Here is a 21,499-nt window from a genome sequence, read left to right as displayed (position 1 = left end):
GACATGTCAATCACTCTTACTTGTTTTTGATTGGACGAACAAAGAAACGCCCGTGTGAATTTTTCATCCGGGTCGTGAACATGGCGTGCTGAACAACATGTGAGTTTGGAGATCCACAAGCCGGAGATTTAAAAGTAAGAAAACGTCCCATTACCAATATTAACAGAATAAGCCTCTATATATATAATTTAAAATCCAGTTTGTTTCATTCTGAATAGGCTCTTTTTGTGCTAGTTAAACCGACATAGTGGTTAGAGAGAGCGTTAAAACATGTTAAAATTAGCTATCGTTACAGAATCTGATGCATGTTTTCAGTGTTAACCTTATCGTCAGCAACAATGAAACTGATATACTCTTTGTTAGGTTTTACCTATTGGCTCTGTTGTGGTAGATGTTAGAAAACAGAGCCCCAGTGTTGCCTCTCATCGAGCCTTGCTTTCATATTGGAGATTTAACTCCACAAGTCTCAAATGTAAGGATAACCCAAAATCTATATCAGCAGCAGCTCAGAGGTTACAAAGTGTCCGTCCATTAATAGTGACTTTGATTCTTGTAGACAACTGAAACAACAGCAAACATGGCATCAGTGGAGGAGGACTTCCCTCGAGGAGGGACAACCAACAAGAAGGCCACTGAGAGTAAAATAGTGACTCTACGGACTGAAGTGGACAACCTGTTCCAGGTAGAGTTCAACTCTTCCCCCCCTCTTTTTATATCCACACTACCGTACAAAGACTTCACATTGTCTGGACAGTTTGTGGCTGTGTTATATGCTCAGACAGAGGATTATGCATTCTTTTCATTCACATCAACACACTAAAGTTGTTCTTTCTCATCAGCTGTTCACAATCTCTCCTCAAATCCATTTCCTGCCACACAGTTTGCATTAGATTTGAATTATGAATAGGGCTGCAACTAACAATTATTTTCATTCTAGACTAATCTACTGACATTTTTCTCGATGAATTGCTTAGTCTATAAAATATTTTTAAAGATAGTGGGGGAAATGCTGCTTCTAATTTCTCTTTGCCCACAATGACATTTTCAGTATGCTTGTTTTGTCTGACCAGCAGTCCAAAATCTCAAGATATTGAACTTACTGTCTTATCTGAGAAAGGAAAGCAGCTGATCCTCACATATGAGAACCTGACATTTTTCTGTTGATCAACTAACTGAATAATCGTTGCCTCTCTAATTATGAGCTGTATACTTAGTCTCACCCGGCCTACACAGTATCGTGAAATAACCTCCATACTTAACAACAGTTTGATTTTTCACTTTCAGCCAAGCGAACAACCTGAAGCTAAGAAAAGGAAGGGAGCGTCCAAAGATGACAGCAAGAAATTCAAGAAGCCAAAGACTGGTAAAGAGAAAGGAGATGGTCTGACCCTCAACACTGCAGTCAAGTGTGTGGAAATTCTACACGCTAAGGTAACAGATTTGCTGAGCATCAACACATATTTATAATTTATTAAACGTGTCATGCAGATTAATTTTCTGTGAATTAAAACGTTATTCAGCGCAGCTTCTAACTCGATATGTTTTCTCTTTCCCAGAATGTGAAGGAGGGCATGCTGATGCTGGGCTGTGTGAAGGAGGTAGCAGACTTTGAGGTGACAGTCAGTCTGCCTTGTGGCCTGCACGGCTTCCTCAGCATCAAGAACATCTGTGACTCGTACACCAAGCTGCTCAGCCAACAGCTGGATTCGGTCGACACAGAGGTAGGCCAGATGTTTGTGTTTTCTGTTTATTGGATCTGTGGAGTCTGGTGGCTTAATAGACAAACAAACACATATTTCATGGTACATTTTGCAGTATCTAACATCAATGTTGTGCCTTTACTTCACAGGAGATTTACTCTCTGCCACACTTCTTCTACCCTGGCATGGTGTTCAGGTGTGTGGTTGCCAAGTTGGATGAAGCAAAGGGAGGCTCTATTAGCATCCAGCTATCAGTCAACCCAAAGCTGGTCAACAAGGCTCTCACTTCAAGCTCTCTGAAAGCTGGCATGGTGAGTCAGAAATGAGCATCACTTAACCAAATGTTGGCTGTAAAAAATGTTTTAACATCCATCAAGAAAAAATGATTAAAATATCGATCCTGTGTGTTGATTCAGGTCTTGACTGGATGTGTTGAGAGCGTAGAGGATCATGGCTACATCACTGACATTGGCGTAAGCGGAACTAAAGCCTTCCTGCCCAAGAAAGCAGTAACAGATAAACAAAGCAAACCTGAAGGTATGACAAAACAAATCACATCACTATTCATTCCCTGAAGACAATTCAGTTGTGGATGATGATCTGTCTCTGAGCAGAGTTTCAGACACATTACAGAAGTGATGGGTTGTCGTGAAGTGTCAGTGTCTCTCAGGTGATTATTTATTTTTCATGTGTCCAGAACTGAAAGTGGGCCAGTATGTGACTTGTCAGTTAGAAGACGTGAAGAACGATGGACGCATTGTCCGACTTTCTTTCTGTCCCCCGACCATCGCCCAGCCCTGTGCTGAACCCCAGCAGGGCTGGAACCTCACTAACCTCCTGCCTGGTCTTCAAGTCAAAGCTACAATCAAAAAGGTAGAGACAGCTTTTATCTTTGTCTCTTTATTTTATTTTTTTTAAATCATATTACTAACACTGCATCTTCTTCAAGTGTATGAGGAAAATTCTGTGGTGGTCTCAAATGCTGTTCATTTGATCTCATAACTTCTAAAACGGGATTTAATTTTGATAATGTTCAATTCCTTTCATTTTCCCTTTTGTAGGTGACCAAACACGGTCTGCTCCTAGACTTCCTGTCCTCGTTTAGTGGCCAGGTGGATTTCCTCCACATGGATCCAGAACAGGCATCCAGCTACACTGAGGGAGGCGAGGTAATGCTGATCTGACACAAGGATCCTTGTGGCGTGTACTACAAAGCATCACTACTTTACGATAACTCGTAACACAAAATCACTGTCATTGATGCTCTCGATTGAAGTGCATCTCTTTAAAACTGCCTTTATATTATGTGTTACCTGTCACCACTTAATGTTTTTGTTTCACATGCTGATAATAAAGTATAAACATGACAGCGTAACTTAATTTTTCATTCATCTTTTCAGGTGCGAGCCTGCTTGTTGTATGTGGAGCCATCCACCCGTCTGGTGGGTCTGAGCCTGCGCAGTTACCTCGTTCAGCCCGGGAGCAGAGTCGAACCCTCCCCTGCTTGCGGTGACCGTATCGGCGAGGTGGTGAATAGCTGCAAGGTGACCTCTATGCATCACATGTCTGGAGCCATGTTGGAACTGCCTGACAAAACACCAGCCTTCGTTCACGTGAGTCGCAGTGATGGTTTGAATATTTTAAGAGGACCTAAAGCTTTCTGTAGGTGTTCTGCCAGCTCAGCATCGGCTTATTATCATTTCATCGTCTTTCTTAAACAGAGGAACCACCTGAAGGAGTCTAACGAGCCAGGTAATGACAACAAAGTGCTGGCCATACCTGAGCACACCTGCAGGATCTTGGACTTCAGCCCCATCGACCAACTTCATTTTGTTAGTCTGCGCAAGTACGTGGTTTCACATTTATGTTTCTTATTTCATAGTAAGTGTTGAACTCAGCATTCCAGTTTGTATAATACATCTTTGTTCTTGTCTTGTTTCCAGGAGCGTGATAAGCAAGCCGTTCTTTAGATACCACGATCTTCAGGCTGGTCAGATTGTAGAGGTGAATACATGAAATCAGCTTTTTAAAGATTCTGTTAAAGCAACAATTTTTTCAGTCAACCGCCGCATTTCATCTGGAAAAAGAAGGCAAATCTGTGGTGCTTCAGTTAGTGTGAAAGAGGATGATTTCTCTTTTAAAATATGCATTTTTGACTTGATCTCTTTTAGTCATTTTTAGGTAGTCAAATCCATAAATAAAATTATAAAAGAAATTGGGTTATATGTTGTGTCTTTTCCTCTCAGGGTAAAGTGGCAGTCCTGCTGACTCACGGGATGGTGGTGCATTTGTCCGGCCACATTAAAGGCCTGGTGCCGCGGACCCACCTGTCCGACATCGTCCTAAAGAACCCAGAGAAGAAGTACATGGAGGGCATGAAGGTCAAATGTCGGGTGAGTACAGTCCTCCACCTCGTTTTTAAAGTCATCACACTAAATAAAATGGCAATGAAGCATCAACATTCCAGTAGTCATCTTTTCATAAGTCTGTGTGTGTTTATTTGTGCGTTTCCAGGTGCTGTCTGTAGATCCTGAGAATAAGAAGCTGTATCTGACCAGAAAGAAAGCCCTGATCGAAAGCCCCCTGCCGTTGTTCCTCAGCTACGACGACGCCCGTCCCGGCCGCGTTTCCCACGGCTACATCGTCTGCGTCAAACACTTTGGCTGCATCGTCCGTTTCTACAACAGCGTCAAGGGCCTGGTGCCGCTCAGCGAGCTCAGCTCTGAGCCAATCACCAATCCTGAGGATGTCTTCTACGTCGGTCAGGTGAGGAGATCAGAGAATTGGGTGTGTTTTTAATAATCCAGTTGGAGGTTGTTGGAGTTTAAGTCTTATAAGATTGCTGCTTTTGTTTATTTGTGTAGGTGTTAAAGGCAAAGGTTCTTCATTGCGACACAGAGAAGGCAAAGATGGTGCTGACGTTTAGGGATGCAGTGGCAAAAGAAACTGAGGAAATTCGCAAGCCCCAGATTGACTGTGAAGTGGGAAAGGTAAGATAAAAAGACCTCCTGCTTTCACTGTATCAAGTTTGGACATTACAACTTTGCTCATCTAATATCTGCTCTGTGTATTGATGTAGAAGCTGGAGGCCAAAGTGCTGAAAAAGGTACTTAACGGTCTGGAGGTGGCCATCCTTCCCGAAGAGTTCCGTGCAACACTACCTACCATGCACCTCTCGGATCACATGTCTAACTGCACTATGCTGTGGGAGAGCATGCAGGAGGGAGACACCATCTCTGATCTAGTCTGCTTCAACAAGAACAAAACGGGCATTGTATCCTTTTTTTAAAGTCTGTGGTTTTGTTGGTTAGGGTTAGGGTAAGGGTTTAGGGTTAGAGAAGATGATCCCAACTGAAAGGTTAACCTGAACCCTACTTTGATTGATTTGGTGGTTCAGAAAGGTACATTCTTTTATCTCTTAAATGTGAAAAGCAGGAGTTGTATTTGTTTTCCTTAGCTGCTCCTCTTTTAAAGACTCTCACCAAGAAACCAACAGTGAGATGGTCGCTGGAGGAAGGAGTGGTTGCCAAGGAGTTCTCAGAGATCACCGTTGGAATGCAGCTGATCGGCTGGATCAAGAACATCATGTCCTATGGCGTCTTTGTAGAGTTCCCATACGGCCTTGTTGGTCTCGCACCCAAGTCGGTGAGTAATATGCCGTCACCTGCAGATATTCTGTTTTTCCTACTTCTTCGTACTTCAGCTAAAACTAAACATCCGTCTCCATCTCTGTGTCTCAGGCCATGACGGACAAGTTCCTCAGTGACACAACAACCGCCTTCCAAATGGGCCAGACAGTCATCGCTAAGGTGACCAACCTGGATGAGGAAAAGAAGAGATTCCTTGTCACACTGAAAATGTCTGAGGTCATAAGTCCAGGGGGGGACGCCCAGACCAGACTCATTAGAGGCCTGCAGGAGAGAAGAGCTGTGACTGAAATGCTGGCTACGAGAGGTCTGTGTGTAAACAGTTTAAAATCTGATGTTTTGATTAAATCCAGAGGTCACATGAAGAATTTAGTCACTAAATTCTTGTTATCTCCATCTGTGCTCAGATAACAGCGAGCTCCACCAGCAGCTGGCTGCTCTGTCTATCGGCCAGAAGCTGAAGCTGACTGTGGACACTGTGAAGGAGAGTGGTGCTATTTTTAAGTCCGATGACTTGGTTGGTGCCAGCATAATGGCCACCAAGCACCATGTCATGGGTATGTATTTAAACAGAAATAATAATTAATTTTTATAAGGTTATGTAAATGATGTATCGACCATGTTATGTTGACATAATCATGGTGCACAAGTTACACTTTTCACCAAATTTAAACCCATATGTGAACTGACTTGTGAATTGACTGGCACATTTTAAACTTTTCATTTTGCAAAATCACATTTTAAGTGATTATTTCCTTTTGGCTGCATGTTTTTCAGGTGTTAGCTTGACCTCAGGACAGAAAGTGACTGCAGTTGTCCTTCTTGTTGACATCCTGTCCACTTCTGTCCACGTGTCCATCCTTTCCAAACTGGTGGCGAAAAAGAAATCTGTGAGTATTGAACTCCAAATGACATTTGCAGACTTGTTTTATAATGCAGGAAAGTTGAACTCACGTTAAATGATACGGCAGACTAAGGAATGTAGTTTTGTTTTGTAAAAGTTACTCAAATAAGAGGAAATACTGCCTTGTTGGGGATTATTTTCATATGCAGCCATGGCTACACAAACAATATTTGGTAGTAGGATCAATTCATTAATTCCAGGTGGTTTATTGATGATAAATAAATACTCACCATTGTGATTTCGTGTGTATTTTTACAGTTAAATGAAGAGTCAAAGTACAGAGCTATACTGCAGCACATCGACAAAGACTTTGCCACCATCTCACTGGATGACACGGCTCAGCTGACCGTGATCCAGACTAGGAGCCACCTGAACGAGACATTCCTGTCCGAGTCGGAGAAGCTGAGGGCGGGGATGTGTTTGGCCGTGGAGGTCATAGAACCCAGCTGCGAGGAACTGCAGGGGCTCCCCCTCGTGTCCTGGCAGCGCACCGCACCAAAACGACAGCGCACAGTCTCAGAAAACCAGAGCAGCTCCAAGGGTCACCGCTTTGGCGACATCCTGCAGGCTAAAGTGCGGACAGTGAAGCCTACCTGCATTCAGGTCACGCTAGAAGACGGAAGCATCGGCAGCGTGCATGTGTCTGAGGTGGTGGAGGCTGAGGAGGTGCGTCAGGGATCCTTCCCCACATCCTCGGTTAAGGTGGGCAGCGTGGTCACGGCCAGGGTCATCGGAGGGCGAGAGGCCACCAGTCACAGGTAAACACTGCTGTAGTGTCTCATTTTACATGGCAGTGCATTTTTCAGACTGAAGTTCCTACTTTTTGATGTTATTTTGATAATGTTGTCATTTTAATTTATATTGTCTCTCCGTTTAGTTTCATGGAATTAAAATGATCTCAACTCTTTATTTTTCTAGATTCTTGCCCTTCTCCCATCCCAAGTTTACATACACCATTCCTGAGCTCACACTTATACCCAGGTAACTGTATAGTGAAGTTCATTTCTTAGTACACTGATATATTTTAATAATAAATGTTGTCAGCATTCTTTTGTTGTAATAAAATGTTGCACATATAAGATCACGTAAAAGATTTCTATTACATAAGCCTGAGATTGTGTGATTTGTGTTACTATCTCAAATGGCATTACATTATTTTTTTTATTTTTTATTTTTGTTAAATGTTTGTCTTTGTGTTTCTCTCCCCAGCAAACTGGACCAGAGTGCCGATTTCAAAGTGGTTACAGCAAAAGAAAAGCTGAGCAGCTATAAGGTTGGCGAGGAAATGACATGCTTTGTATCAAAGGTAAATTGAGGAGATTGTGTTGCTTTATTTCTTTTTAGCAAGTCCATCAAAGTTTTCCTCTTGATCAAAAGTGGAAAAACACATAAAAACAAGTTTAAAATACAGAAAGTAGAAGTTTGAGGAACAGAAACTTGAAATGTTAAAGTCTGTTCTGTTTATGTTTGTGTCCACAGTTTAATCCAGAGAGGAAGTGTTTGGAGGTCACCACTGATCCTTGTGTTACTGCAACAGTTGAACTTCTGGCCATGATCACTGACCCTAAAGTAAGTTTAAACTTGTTTCCACACTAAGGCAGGGGCGTTTCATTTTTTGTTTCCACATATATATTTTTTAACATTGAGGGGCTGAAATTGAGCTGAGTCAAAGGTTAAATTAGATTAGATGAACCTTAATTTAACAGTTAGCAGATGTTTGAAATAGAGCCTGATATATCAGTCAGCTGATATTATCGGCAGATATTAGCCTTTCAGAGTTATACCGGTATTGGCGTACATGTTGTCCAATATGTGCCGATATGTTTTTTTAAAAGTTGCATAGGCCGTATATTTGATCCTTTTTCTTAAATCAAGTTTAATATATACGTGAATTTATTTATTTTTGGTATGTGTTTTTTGTTATTTAGTTAGTTTGAACTAATTATAATTATTAAATTCTCAGTAAAGTTTATTGTTTCAGTGCACTGAAGTATGTTTATGTATGTATTGATTATATATAAAAGTATCTGTGATATATCAATATCAACATGTTTTTACTCCATAATTTTGGTATTCATATCGGCCCCAGAAATCCAGTATCCAATCTGACTCTAGTTTTAAAATGCATATATTTTTTAGGATGCCAGCCACCCAGAGAAACTGTACAAGCTTGGCCAAGCTGTCCACGCCAAAGTGGTGGAAGTGACCTCCAAACCTCAGCGCCTTGCACTGTCAGTCACAGGTAGGAGGAGCTCAGACCGTGTTGATTCATTGTTTACTCCTCATCACTCCTCATCAGTTTTTTAAAAAACTGTTGGGCGGTTGTACTTTGCCTCTCTCCATATCAATTCCTGTTGTTTTCCAGGTTCCCATAAACTGGAGAAAGACAGTGTGACTTTGGGGATGGTGACAAGCATACAGCCACAGGTCGGCCTCCTGGTCAAGCTTCCCTTTGGTGGCACGGGGACTGTTGCTGTCACTGACCTGGCTGATGCTTACAGGCCAAACCCGTTGGAGGTGTACAGCAAGGATCAGCTCCTCAGGTCAGTAGATGCTGTAGCTGTCTCTGGCTTAATTGATCAAACCATTTTTGCTGACTTATGCTTTCAATGCATATCCAAAGCTATGTATTTGTAAATTAGGCTCTTTATTGCCTTGTGTTGACTACAAACTGATCAATTTATAACCATGCTAGGTGAGTCTAAATGAATCCAGAATCAGATAGAACAGTAGAAATCTTAACAAACTGAATTAACTGCTTTTAACATTTATCAGCCGCAACAGTCCATCATAATTCAGTTGTTTATCCTCTCTCTTTAACTACAGGTTTTACCTTCTGGGAAATGAAAATGGCAAGTGGCAGTTGTCCCTACGTCCATCAAGGTATGACAAGGTCTCATTGTAATACTGAACAAATCAAGGCTTAGAACAACAAATCTTCTTGTATTGTATTGTAACGTATGGTTGATTGTAACTGCTCTCCTCCAGGCTGAACCCGCAGGCCAAGCCAGCGAAAGACGCAGAAGTTTCATCTGTACAAGAACTGAAGACGGGCCAGATCATCAGAGGCTACGTCAAGTCTGTAGGAGAGCGAGGAGTGTTCATCAAGTAAGCCAGTAATTCATCCTGCTCCGTGCTGGAGATGAGTAGAACTTAAAATAGAGCTTAAAGACTAACAGAGGAGATGACAGGAGGGTGATTAAATGTTATATTAATGACAAACTTTTAAAAGGACGTGCTTCACATTTTTTCTGAACTGTAGTAATTCAGCAGGCGCGACGACACCACAGAGACCCCAGCTCATCCTCCTTCCGCATGTTTTGTGTTTCAGGTTGTCGACGAGCATCACAGGAAGAGCCGAGCTTCAGCAGTCCTCAAAGTATTTTGTTAACAACCACAAGGTCCTTTCTGAGCACCTGCTTCCAAACACCCTGCTCACCACAAAGATCCTCAGGTAAAAATAACAACAACAAAAACATTTCACACTTAATTGACAGTGAGTTCAATCTCCAGAGCAACTATTGCATAGTTCAGGAATAAAATGCATCAGGACACATAAATGTAGTGTTTTGAAATGAGAAGAAAGCATAATTGATCATATCAGTCACCAGAAATAGATCTGGATCAATAGGTTGATATGGGATGATGTATCTTTCTTTCTTGTGTTAATATATCTTCAGTCATGTGCAGTTTTAGGTTACAGCCATTGTTAGAATCAACTTTATCATGTCATTTTTTTTAGGTTGTTTTTGTTGCTATCTTTAGTCTGCAGCTCTGTCTATTCTTATCCTCAGTATCGACAAAAAGGAGGAGTTAGTCAACCTCTCCCTTCTCCCCGCGGACACCGGGAAGCCAGACGTCCTCCCAGAGTCTCTGGGTCTGCCGCTGCGTCTGATCGGAGAGGAGAAGAAGAAACACGACGCTACAAAGAAAAAGAAGCGCACTCTGTCTGAGAGTGAGGAGGTAACAAAAAAACCTCCATGTTTCCTTCCACTCTCACATCACACTTTCTTTCATGTTTCCTATTAAATAGTAAATTGAATTAAAAGTAAAACCACCCCCATATAGATCAATGTCATCTTCATTTGTCCTTATTATTACATGTTGCATTGATTTTGACCTCAGTCTCTCTGCATACTCTGCAATTTTAAATGTTCATTTGCCAGAAACAAGAAGAATCCCAGGTCCCGAAAAAGAAGAAGAAGAAGAAAACAGTGACCGAGGACAATGACAGTGGAGTGGAGGTGTACTTTAGGGAAGAGGAGGATAAAGAGGATGAAGAAGAGCCCAAACCCAATCCTGCAAAAGTGAGAAAATTCACTGTTGCTTTTTAATTTTTCCATTCCTACAAATCTCCATAGATTTTGTACAGTATTGTGATTATGCAGAACCTGAATAATAAATATTCTCCTTCTTTCTTTCAGCAGGTGACGCCCAGCTCAGCAGGTCCATCCAGACTGCAGGTGGCAGCAGGTTTCTCCTGGGACATGGGACTGAACTCCCTGAAGCCTGCCTCTGCAGATAAGGATCCAGACTCCAGCGACGGAGAGGACCAAGAGGGAGGCAGCAAGGTGAGGCAGCAAAGGAGCTTGTTTGGTTAAAACCATTGTCTGTCATTGTGTTTCCTCTTCTTCTACATCTGACTCATTTTCTGACGTTTGTCTCACAACTCATCATCTCTACTTGTTCTCCGCCAGGCCCAGAAAAAGTCTCGGCACGAGCTGGAGCAGGAGAAAAAGGCAGCGGAGAAGGCCCTGTTGCAGCGGGAGACCGAGCTGATGGACCCCAACCTGAGGCCCCAGGACACTGTTGCCTTCGAGCGTCTGCTCCTCGCCTCGCCCAACAGCTCGCTCCTTTGGCTCCAGTACATGGCTCACCATCTGCAGGCCACCCAGATCGAGCAGGCCCGCGCTGTGGCCGAGAGGGCGCTTAAAACAATTTCCTTCAGGTGACTGAATTATACATTTACTCTTATTTTTATTTTTTTTTTATGTTATTGACAGATTATTATTAAGATCATATATTTGTTTTGTAAGAGAAAAGAGCAGAAGGCAGCAGGAAGATGACAAATTATAAAGACAGATGGTTGTATTGGTTTTTAAAATGCCTCTCTGTTCTGGTTCAGAGAGGAGCAGGAGAAGCTGAATGTGTGGGTGGCCCTGCTCAACCTGGAGAACATGTATGGCACAGAGGAGAGTCTCAAGAAAGTGTTTGAGCGGGCGCTGCAGTTCTGTGAGCCCATGCCCGTCTACCAGCAGCTGGCTGACATCTACGCAAAGTCTGACAAGACCAAGGTATGACCCACTGAGCAGTTTCACTTTGTATCCACCTGAGCAAAGCTGATAGCAACTCCGTTTACATCCTGCCTGATCATCTTTTTTTAATGTCTGCTAATGTGTTTGTTGTGTGCTCTGTCTTGTGTTTGTATCCAGGAGGCAGAGGGCCTGTATAAGACGATGGTGAAGCGTTTCCGTCAGAATAAGGCGGTGTGGCTGAGCTATGGCACCTTCCTGCTCCAGCAGGGTGAGAGCGACGCTGCTAGTGCTGTCCTGCAGAGGGCGCTGAAGAGTCTGCCCTCCAAAGAAAGTAAGATGGCCTGTCTAAATAGTGAAGATGTAACATCATAGAGCTAGATCAATTCGTATAGATATTCTGTTCATCATTGTTTTTGGAAAATCACTAGAGATACAAAATTTGGTGAAAAGTCCCTCCTGCACTTAAAGCATTACAATCATTTACACAGTTTAGTGTCAGTGGATAGTAATTTCATGCTTCATTTATTAGACATTATGTGTGAGTGCAGTTTTGTCAGTGAATAGTGCGTGTAACCATTCAGATCCTGTTTCCCTGTCCCAGCTGTGTATCACCACAGGTCTTAACCTTTATGCATTGTCATCCTCCCTCTCAGGTGTGGATGTGATTGCAAAGTTCGCACAGTTGGAGTTCCGTTACGGCAATGCAGAGAAAGGTCGCACCATGTTTGACAAAGTCCTGACAAGCTACCCGAAACGCACAGACCTCTGGTCCGTCTTCATTGACCTCATGGTCAAACATGGAGCACAGAAGGACGTCAGGTTAGGATGAACGCTTTTCTCAGTTTGCCTTTTGACTCCTCTTTTCAATTTCATAACATTTTATTCTATTCCTTGTAACTTTTGTGCTCAAAAAATTCTGTGGGTTTCTGATTTCTGCAGGGCGCTCTTTGATCGTGTGATCCACCTCAGTGTTTCTGTGAAGAAGATCAAGTTCTTCTTCAAGCGCTACCTGGAGTACGAGAAGAAGCATGGCTCCCCACAGAGCATCCAGGCAGTCAAAGAGAAGGCCATGGAGTTTGTGGAAGCCAAAGGCACCGAGGCTGCCAATTAAAGACCTAATACACACAACTGTACACATATTCTGTATGTGCGTGGACTCCTGTGTGTATGCTATGTGCACCATTGGAAATAAGTACATGGCTGCAGATGTTCATACAGATTCCTGCTCAAAATGATCCACTCTTTATTATCATCGACTGGAGACTTTTTAACCTTTTGAACAAATCTTTGTGAAGAGGGTTATAATCACCCATAAATGTTTAAAAATAATATTTAACATTTCATCTACTTGCATTTTTTATCAATTTTGTATGTGAATGAGTCTGAGCTATGGGAGTAGTAAATGTTTAGATTAATGCATTTTTTTGAATGGATTTATAAAAGGATCCATAACATATTTGTGGGAGCATTTCTACTACATTGACCAATAAATCCACAACGCTTACAATACATTACATGACGTTTTATTTAAAAGCAACAAATACAAAATAACAATATATAGGGACACGTTTACATACAATACATACAGGCAAGACTAGTTTGCTATCAGTCTCTCTTTTTTTTCTTCTTTTTTTAAAAGGAAAGTTCCTGGGACACAATCTGTAACAATATTGTCTACTTAAGTTGTCATGGTTGTAATCCCGCTGGTCTTAGTTTCAGCCAAAAGTTGTGGCGACCTCTGATCGCTAGAGCATTTCATCTACATTGGCAGTATTGAAGATGCATGTGTGGCACAGGGTTATAGGGTGACTGACATGGTTTTGTGCTGGCTGTATTGGTAACACCCCTGAGATATTAGAGGTATCCATACTGATCCTGTACTCTGATGTCCTGCTGAATGCCTTTAGTGTTATTTGTCTCTGGCAGTGCTGCTCTAGTCGTCCAGTGACAGTGGCAATGATATCCTGCTCTCTAAGGTGGCTCCTTTTTCCTGTCATGTTTTTGGTGAACAGTGCAATATGGAAGTAGAACTAGGATGATTTATTTTATTTTTATGAAAAGATCCTATTCATCCACCCCCCTGCCTGTCTGATCTTACCAAATCATTTCGGTGCTGTCAATATCCAATTCCCAGCAAGGCATATTGCTCACAGGTCAGCAGCAAGGCAGCCACTTGGGGATCATTATCAACATTTCTTGTGAGATGTCTTTAAGATGGCCGCTGTCCATCATCCCTAGTGTATTTAATGTGTATGTTTTCTTTAAGGGGAGTCTGCTTTCCTCTTTCCCAGCTTCCTCACACCTCCTCAGGGTCCATGGGACCCTCTGCACCCTGGTTGGTGTCTGTGTGGAGCCGGAGAATGGGTTTGTTACACATTGGGCACACGCTGCGGATCTCCAGCCACTTAAGCAGGCACCTGACAAAGGACAAAGACAGTAACTTAGTTTAAACAATATTAATGTGATAACAGAATCTGGTGTACTGGAAGCATTTAGATCTTTATTTGTTTCCTTGTTAATATTAACTCTATGCTTGGTTAGTCAACCGAGCAAAGGATAGACACTATAAATATTAAAGCAGTATCAGCATACTAACACCTTAATGTCTGTGTTCGTACTCAATGCAACACTAATGAAAAGGAAATGATCCATCATTTTATAGTTTAGTCAAAAACATAAGAATATTTCCTTGTATTCACTTATTTAAGTTTTGAAAATATTCTGGTGTCCTCACAATATAATTAAAAGACACAGCCTTGCCATTTACAATTAAAGAATATTTGACATTTTTGGGAAACAGTCATTTGCCTTCTTGCGGAGAGTTAGGTGAGTATTGATACCATTCATGCCTGAAGGCTAAATATGAAGCCACTGCAGTGCCAGACTAGCTGCTTAGCATAGCTTAGCACACAGACTGAAAGAGAGAAGCTAGCCTGGCTCTCTCAAAAGGTAGAAAAATAATCTATCAGCACTTCTAAAACTGGCTGAATAAATATGTTTTTTTAATACTTAAAATAACCGAGGTGTTGAGATTTACAATGGTTACGTGCTGGGTTATTTGTTGGTTGGCAGTCACTTCTTGAACTGTTGTCCTCATGTGAGGTTGCCAGGCAACAAGCTTTGACTTCCCCTCTTTATGCTAAGCTAAGCTAAGCAGCTCCTGGCATTAGCTTCATATTTACTGAACAAACATGAGAGTATTATCAGTTTTCTCATCTGACTCTCGGCAAGAAAGCTAGTAAATTGAACTGTTGTTTTAAATCTTTATAATTTCCAGTTTAATAACACTCACTTCTTGTGAAATGCATGTGAGCATGGGCACACTCCCAGTTCATCTCTGGTCCTGAATTCTTCCAGACACACCGCACAGGTTTGCTGCAAGGACAAAAACAACAGTGAGGTTAGTTTGTGTGTTATTCTTTTTCCCCCCTCCGTCGCTATTCATCAACAGGCCTGTATCTCACCACAGCCAAAAACATTGCATTTAGTATTTGAGTGGTAGATGAATTTAATTTACCCAGATTTCATAACATAACACAAGTATACGCTCTGTGTTTTAAAGCACTGCTTTTATCTTAATTGTGATTTCAAATAACAAGAAAAAATTGTAATCTCACTGGCGCAAAAACAGAGATTGGATATTGAAATGACCCTTAACCACCAGCACTGCCTTGGAAAATGGAAATAACTTAGAATAGCAGTCTTTATAGGAATCACAAGAGACCGAGGAGAGATCTTTTTATAATGCATTTTGAATGAGTGCAGTTATTCTTGGAGTCCTAAATTCTGCTGCAAGTACAGAGCCAAGCAAGCACTCAGACTATTTTTCTTTTACTGGCTGCATTTGAGATATTGAGATATTTTCAGACTATCTCCACTTTGAGAGTACATGCAGCATGATCACATCCTGAGAGGAGAATTTGATTGAGTTAACTACCCAACGGCTCCTCATCCTAACCCTCCCAGCTCATCTATCATGGCATAATTATCATGAGTTGGCACGTAAACAGTGTCGGTAACGTGAAAAGTGTGCATTTGCAGTTTCTAGCATATATGTTTGGCACAAGAGACATGTTCAAGCTTTTGCATGAAGAGTGACTTACTCCTAGAAGGCTCAGTTTCTTGCTGGCTCCCTTCAGCACCACCTACAGTGGGAAAATGGAGTAGAAGGAGAGAAGCATTGGGTCATGTGAATGATGTGTCAGCACAATTATGGCTTAAAACAAACACTTCAGATTGGTTCAATGTCCTGATGTGACCGACCTAAAAATACATGTAGAGTGATGTGCACTTGTTTGTTAGGTCAAATCCTGAATTCAGACGATAGGCAGTCGCAGCTAGAGCTCAACCTTCCCCGAGGCTGAATACATTGTCCTTAACTATCACCACACCTACCACGCCACACTGTGTCACACCCTACTACCTGCACAACATATCGGGCATTTTCACACTGCAGCTGGATTAACACGTGGATGTAGTCAAGGTCATTTATAAAGGGTAGTGTTAGGTTTCACAGATGATGATAACAGCGTGAAAAGCTGTAGTAGTATTTATAACCTGCCTCAGAAGCCGGTGTTACATGTGCAGCCACAGTGAGACACAGCAGTGACATACCTCATTGTAGCTGAACTGCTCCCTCGTTCCTTGTTGTTTCAACCTGAAAGAGAGAGAGACATTACAACATCTGCACGGTAGACATATCACAGCTGAGACTTAGGCCATGTATATTATTCATGCATACTCCTATTCATTTTAGTGAATGAGTGATATGAATATAATCCTCTCTTTAATATGTCATGTTATATCATGATATATAAATGACAGAAAATGTTCTTGAAATTCTATTGAGAATTGTATAAGGATTAAATGACCAGGTGTAAATAATTATTCCTGCAAAAAAATACCTTGAAAATAGAGGTTGTTATCAGTCACATAAATATCCAGTATTGCCACAAAGCAGTATTGGTCATTAATGTTCATTAATACCCCAGGCAATAGACACCACAGCATGTTTTAAATGTATTATTACAATTATAATTAGTCATTAATTTTTAATGACAATAATTGTTTGTCATCATCACCATCATTAGGCCCATAATTTTATTTATTTAAAACCTCAGAAAACGTAAAAGTGTTTTTCCCTAATTCTGTAATTTTTAATGGTGCCGAGGCACAGACACACAAGGCAGACACAGCTAAAATCAAATAAAAGAAGAATATGTAGCTATATCCATTAAAAGCGAGATAAAATTAACAATGCTAGAAAGTAAAAGTGTAGTTAATGGCAATAAGACAAATAAATAAATTAATAAAACAATAAGAACAGTCAGAACAAGGACAATTTAAAAGATAAAGCAATGATAGTTATAATCATCAAATTAGCAATTAAACATTGGAAATTACTTGGTATTAATGATGTCAACGTGAGCATATTTGGGTGCTTAGAGATAATTATAAATATAATAAAAACTCATTCTGATCCCTCCTCACTGATAGAGCAGACAGGCTAGTTTTTTGATATAGTAGGCAATGGTGTGTCCCAAAAAAAAAATCTCCAGTGATGAATCTCAGTACGGAGTGATATACTGCATCTAAAGGTTTGAGAGTGGAAGTTCCCGCCCGTCTATAAATAACATCTCGTAGTCCGAGGCAGAGAGGAAAACTGCTTCAACAATTCTTTTATATATTTATTAAAAGAAAGCCCAATGTCAATCTCAGCTTTGACAATAACATGTCAGTATGGACTTTAAAAGTTTGTTTTTTAATCTAACCAAATACCTAGATATTTATAGTATTACACTCTCTCTACTATGGTGTTATTAATGCTTTTGAAAACAACATCAATTTGGTCTTTGCACAGTTTAGGACCATTTTCAAAGTATGAAGGTGTTTTTAAAGGGTGTTAAATGATCGATTTTGAGTGGCAGCATTAATAGAATCTGCACAGGTGTAAATTACTGCATCATCTGCGTAAAGATGAAAGTTACAATTGTACAATGAGTGGGTAATATTGTTTATACAAATAGTGAATAAAACTGGTCCAAGGACAGAGCCTTGAGGAATTCCCTTTGTAGTGAAGAGAAAAGAGGACTGAATATTTCCTATCTTGACACACTGCAACCTATCAGAAAGATAATTCTGAAACCACAGCATTGTTAAAACACAAAAATGTAAAAGCAGCTCATTTAGCCCATTATATTGGATTTTTGAGGCCAATAATAATCTAAACTCGCATAATAATTGCTGGTATCATCACGTATTTATTAGAAGCTTTGAATAGATCTTTTTAAAACTTCCAAAATATTTAGAATTTGATCACCCTCCTAGTATAGGGTCTTAGCTGCACTCGTACTTCTTGCTTTTCTCCACATTCACCCTGTACCCTCTTCACTTACTCCCCAGATTTTTGTAGCCAGCCAGCACATATTCCACCCTAACCTTCTCCACCTACCTGAAAAGGTAGCAGCAGAAGATGAGGCTGAGCATGAAGACGAAGAGGCCGATGCCCAGCACAATGACATACACATTGAGCGGGAGGTGATAGATGTCAGACGTCATGCTGCAGTACCGTTCAGAGCGCTGAGAACCCAAACCACACAGGCATCCTGCCAAGAAGAGTTTGCACATTCAAAACACATGTTAAAAATCACTAGTAATACCAACATTAGTAATTATTACTGTACATCGGGTTCAGTCTGCAACACACTAGCTTAGGTAAGTTTAAGAAATGCTGTCTTTAAATGTTTTAAGAGAGTAATCATTTTGTTTTAGGACTATCTTGACAGGTAACATCAAACTCTCTTTCATTTCAGGTTCCTCTATTTTAAGTGCGTTTACAGCCCTAGTCTTTTTTTAACTCCATTTCCTCAAAATAGAACTACTGAAAAAAGAATATCTATTCTTGCAACTTCATTATTTACCTTCCCATTAAAATGTCCCATCTTTAAAGCTCCTGTCAAGAACTGTACAGAGAGCAGTTGTTAGCTTTGACAGTGTGAGTCTAAATTGGTTGCATAAACTTTAGATGCTGCAGTTTGAACTGGCAATTGCACTGTTTTGAGTTTAAGGAGCAGTTAAGCTCTTGAGATGTGTGAAAATCACTAAAGTGAGTCATGATTATAATTTGCCCTTATAAAAAACATATTTGAAATGAACGGGGAGAAGAAAGAGGAATCTTGGAAGAAAAGTAGGAAATTGTTGATCATTAACTAGAATATGAAACTATACAACAACAACACGAGGCCTTGAGTCTCTGGATACTTTTACATATAAAACTTGGCTGTATGTTTGCTTGACAACGGCCCTGGAGTATGTGATTCTTTGGCTCATCTTCACAGAATTTTTTAAAGAGTTTTACTGACTATACAAAATCTTTAATCAGGAGTTGATTCTAATGGATGGTCTATGAATGCAGGTGTTGTCTGGGGAGCTGAGGCTGGCACTGTGGTGGCAACTGAAGCACTCGTCGAATTGCGTGTTAATTGGCTGTGAACAAAACAAACATGGAGGACAGACACCACTTCCGCCACACTACCATCTGTTCCACAGACTATAGAGGTGACTGGTTGTGTGTGTGTGTGTGTGTGTGTGTGTGTGTGTGTGTGTGTGTGTGTGTGTGTGTGTGTGTGTGTGTGTGTGTGTGTGTGTGTGTGTGTGTGTGTGTGTGTGTGTGAGACAACACTGGGGGATGGAAGGGCAGGAGTGTGTTAGTGTCTGTCTGCATGTATTTCTAAGACAGAAACGTGTGTTGCAGGTGGCAGGGGGTTGGTGGTGGGGGTGGGGGTGGGGTATATTAAATAGAAAAAACTCTGGGGACTAAAGGACCATTTGGTAAAACAATAGCAGAGGAAGCCCCACTTCCACAGCCCACATGTGTTCCTATTAATTTGCAGCAAGGATGCTCTTTGCCAGCCTCTAAATGTCCATGTGTCTCTCTTTAGAGTGAATGAATGGGTACAGCTTGCACACTGTGGGGGGTATGGGTTGGATAATTTGACATGGATGGGGGTTGGGGGGATTTACAAGAGAGGAAGGGGGGTATATTGTAGGGAAGACCAAGGCTAACATAATGACAGACATAATGATGCACTAGGTTTGGATGCAACAGAAATAAACAATAATATGGAATAAGGTAAAAAAAAAAAAAAAAAAAAACTTCCTTTTTGTTGTAGCAATCATAACACAAACATGACCTTGAATGTGGCTTCTTATAAGCACACTGTCACCCCCCTCATAACACAAACATCCATTCTCTGAGATTTGCCATTGCACAAAAACATCCATTATGTGTATCTCATTAGCTAGCACTCTGCAACTAAGTAACTGGGCTATGAGATACAAGTGAGTTCATGTGCCACCACCTCTTGTGTATTTAGCACAAAGCAAAGTCCACTCACTTACCGTTACACCATTGGAATGGTTGCATGAAATTTGACTCCCAGAGCAGCAGCAGTAAATTCAGGCCCTGTCAGGAGAAGGCTGAGCCTGGATGAAATCCAAACTCGTGGGCCGGAGCTCCTGGACACTGAATCTGTTTAGAGCCTGGAATCAGTCACCCTGCGCTGAGTTAACTCCTCCAAAAACAACCATCAAGTTGTTCAGATTTGCTCAGATTCCATAAATCCTTGAGAGGTGTGGTTTTGTTGGCTCAGCAGTCTGTGCTGCCCAGCATTCCCAAATCTGGATTAACCACTCCGTGTTAAGATTGGGAGATTCAGGACTGGGGTTTGGACTGGGACAGAAGACCTCATGTACTCCTGGTTCCCAGTTAGAATGATGTCATCACAGGAGAGATAGAAAAAGAGACAAAGAAATCTATGTTGAGTGGATGTAATTGTTTACCAGTTGCCTCACAGTATGTGCTATTCAGGCGTTGTTACTGTCATAAAGCTGAATCTCACTCACTCACAACGTCAACGTCAATGTAAACAACACAGGCTGCTTTGTAACAGGAAATACTTACATTTCCAGCGGAAACGGCCCCCTTTGACTTCACTTTGTGTCTGCAGTATTGTCCCCACACCAGGTTCAATGACATCCGCTGTTCAAAATGACAGTCCTTGTCCAACGAAGGTAATTATCTGGCATTAGTCTGTGCTTTGTCTGCCCCCACCAAAGCTGCTTTTTTAACAGAGGATTTTCACAAGTCTCATCCCCCTTTCCTCTCCTCTGTTGTCTCCTCCAATCCTCTGATCTTGCAGGGGGGTATTCCTTCTCAGTATACAAGCCAAAGATGTGCTTCCCTTAGAGCCCAAACAAAGTGAGGACAGCTCCATGCAGTCAACAACAGTCCTCGAGCTGGGTTTGGTATTTTGCTGGTGTATGTGTGTGTGTGTGTTTGTCAGTCAGTGTGTGTGTTTGCGTAGGGGGGGGGGGATCCTACTCTCCCTCTAACCATCTGCTCCTTCAATTGAGAAAAAAAAATCAGAGACAAAGGCAGTGTGTGTGCAAAAGTGTGTCTGCGTGTGTCGTGCTCAGTCTCTCCCACCTCCAGCTGGCTTTGTCATGGCAGGCTTCCCCTCTTCCTCTTTCAATCCATAATGGTGCTCAGAGAGCGCCTGCAATTTGCCTTTCCCTTCCTCTCCTTGCTCTGCTCTGCCTTGGGTTTGTAAACAGATCTCTGCTCATGTGACCAGCCGTTTTGCCTCGCAACTCTCCTCTCCCTCAGCCCTCCCTCGCTACCTCTGTCCTCCAATCTGTAGGCAGAAGGAAGGCAGAATGAGCCAGACACTGACGAATAGGGCGCCTGCAAGCATGCTGATGTGCGTGTGTCTGTGTGCGCACGCCCCTGTGCATGTATATATGTGAGAGGGAGACAAGAGAGACACTTGCAGCAAAGTCAAGGGAGGCCCTGGTCAGTAACATGCGCACAGCTGATGTCCTGACAACCAAAACAAAGCCATGTCTGTGAAGTGGAGGTCAACAAAGGCAAAGATGATGCCACCTCATTCACCATTACCTTCTTTAACACGCACACACATTGTATTTTTAGAG

At 41.6% G+C, this 21,499-nt stretch overlaps 2 protein-coding genes across 2 annotated transcripts; one reads left to right on the top strand and one right to left on the bottom strand.

The window, feature by feature from the left end:
* The first annotated feature begins 76 nt into the window (after positions 1-76).
* Positions 77-13,007, top strand: pdcd11 (programmed cell death 11). Its single transcript, XM_062426651.1, has 36 exons — positions 77-134; positions 557-682; positions 1,285-1,431; positions 1,557-1,721; positions 1,850-2,011; positions 2,117-2,237; positions 2,398-2,573; positions 2,762-2,869; positions 3,101-3,313; positions 3,422-3,546; positions 3,644-3,704; positions 3,947-4,093; positions 4,215-4,466; positions 4,565-4,690; positions 4,780-4,974; positions 5,175-5,345; positions 5,441-5,654; positions 5,755-5,904; positions 6,125-6,237; positions 6,510-7,009; positions 7,170-7,232; positions 7,461-7,557; positions 7,731-7,820; positions 8,391-8,493; positions 8,617-8,794; positions 9,078-9,134; positions 9,240-9,359; positions 9,583-9,705; positions 10,046-10,214; positions 10,418-10,558; positions 10,676-10,822; positions 10,949-11,199; positions 11,377-11,545; positions 11,684-11,837; positions 12,160-12,325; positions 12,446-13,007. Exons 2-36 carry the CDS (start codon positions 578-580, stop codon positions 12,615-12,617), a joined length of 5,451 nt encoding a protein of 1,816 aa, XP_062282635.1. The 5' UTR covers positions 77-134; positions 557-577; the 3' UTR covers positions 12,618-13,007.
* Positions 13,008-13,013: 6 nt separating this feature from the next.
* Positions 13,014-20,046, bottom strand: zgc:175214 (uncharacterized protein LOC557610 homolog). The gene is made up of 6 exons (XM_062426664.1): positions 19,907-20,046; positions 17,958-18,111; positions 16,121-16,163; positions 15,610-15,651; positions 14,799-14,881; positions 13,014-13,923 (listed from the first exon to the last, which is right to left on the bottom strand). The coding sequence occupies exons 1-6, from the start codon at positions 19,929-19,931 to the stop codon at positions 13,803-13,805; spliced, it is 468 nt and encodes a 155-aa protein (XP_062282648.1). The 5' UTR covers positions 19,932-20,046; the 3' UTR covers positions 13,014-13,802.
* Between the last annotated feature and the right edge of the window lie 1,453 nt (positions 20,047-21,499).

This window comes from Scomber scombrus, chromosome 2, assembly GCF_963691925.1.
Source record: "Scomber scombrus chromosome 2, fScoSco1.1, whole genome shotgun sequence".
Classification (NCBI taxonomy): domain Eukaryota; kingdom Metazoa; phylum Chordata; class Actinopteri; order Scombriformes; family Scombridae; genus Scomber; species Scomber scombrus.
The sequence above is the reverse complement of the archived record's forward strand: the minus strand, read 5'-3'. Positions and strand labels throughout refer to the sequence as shown.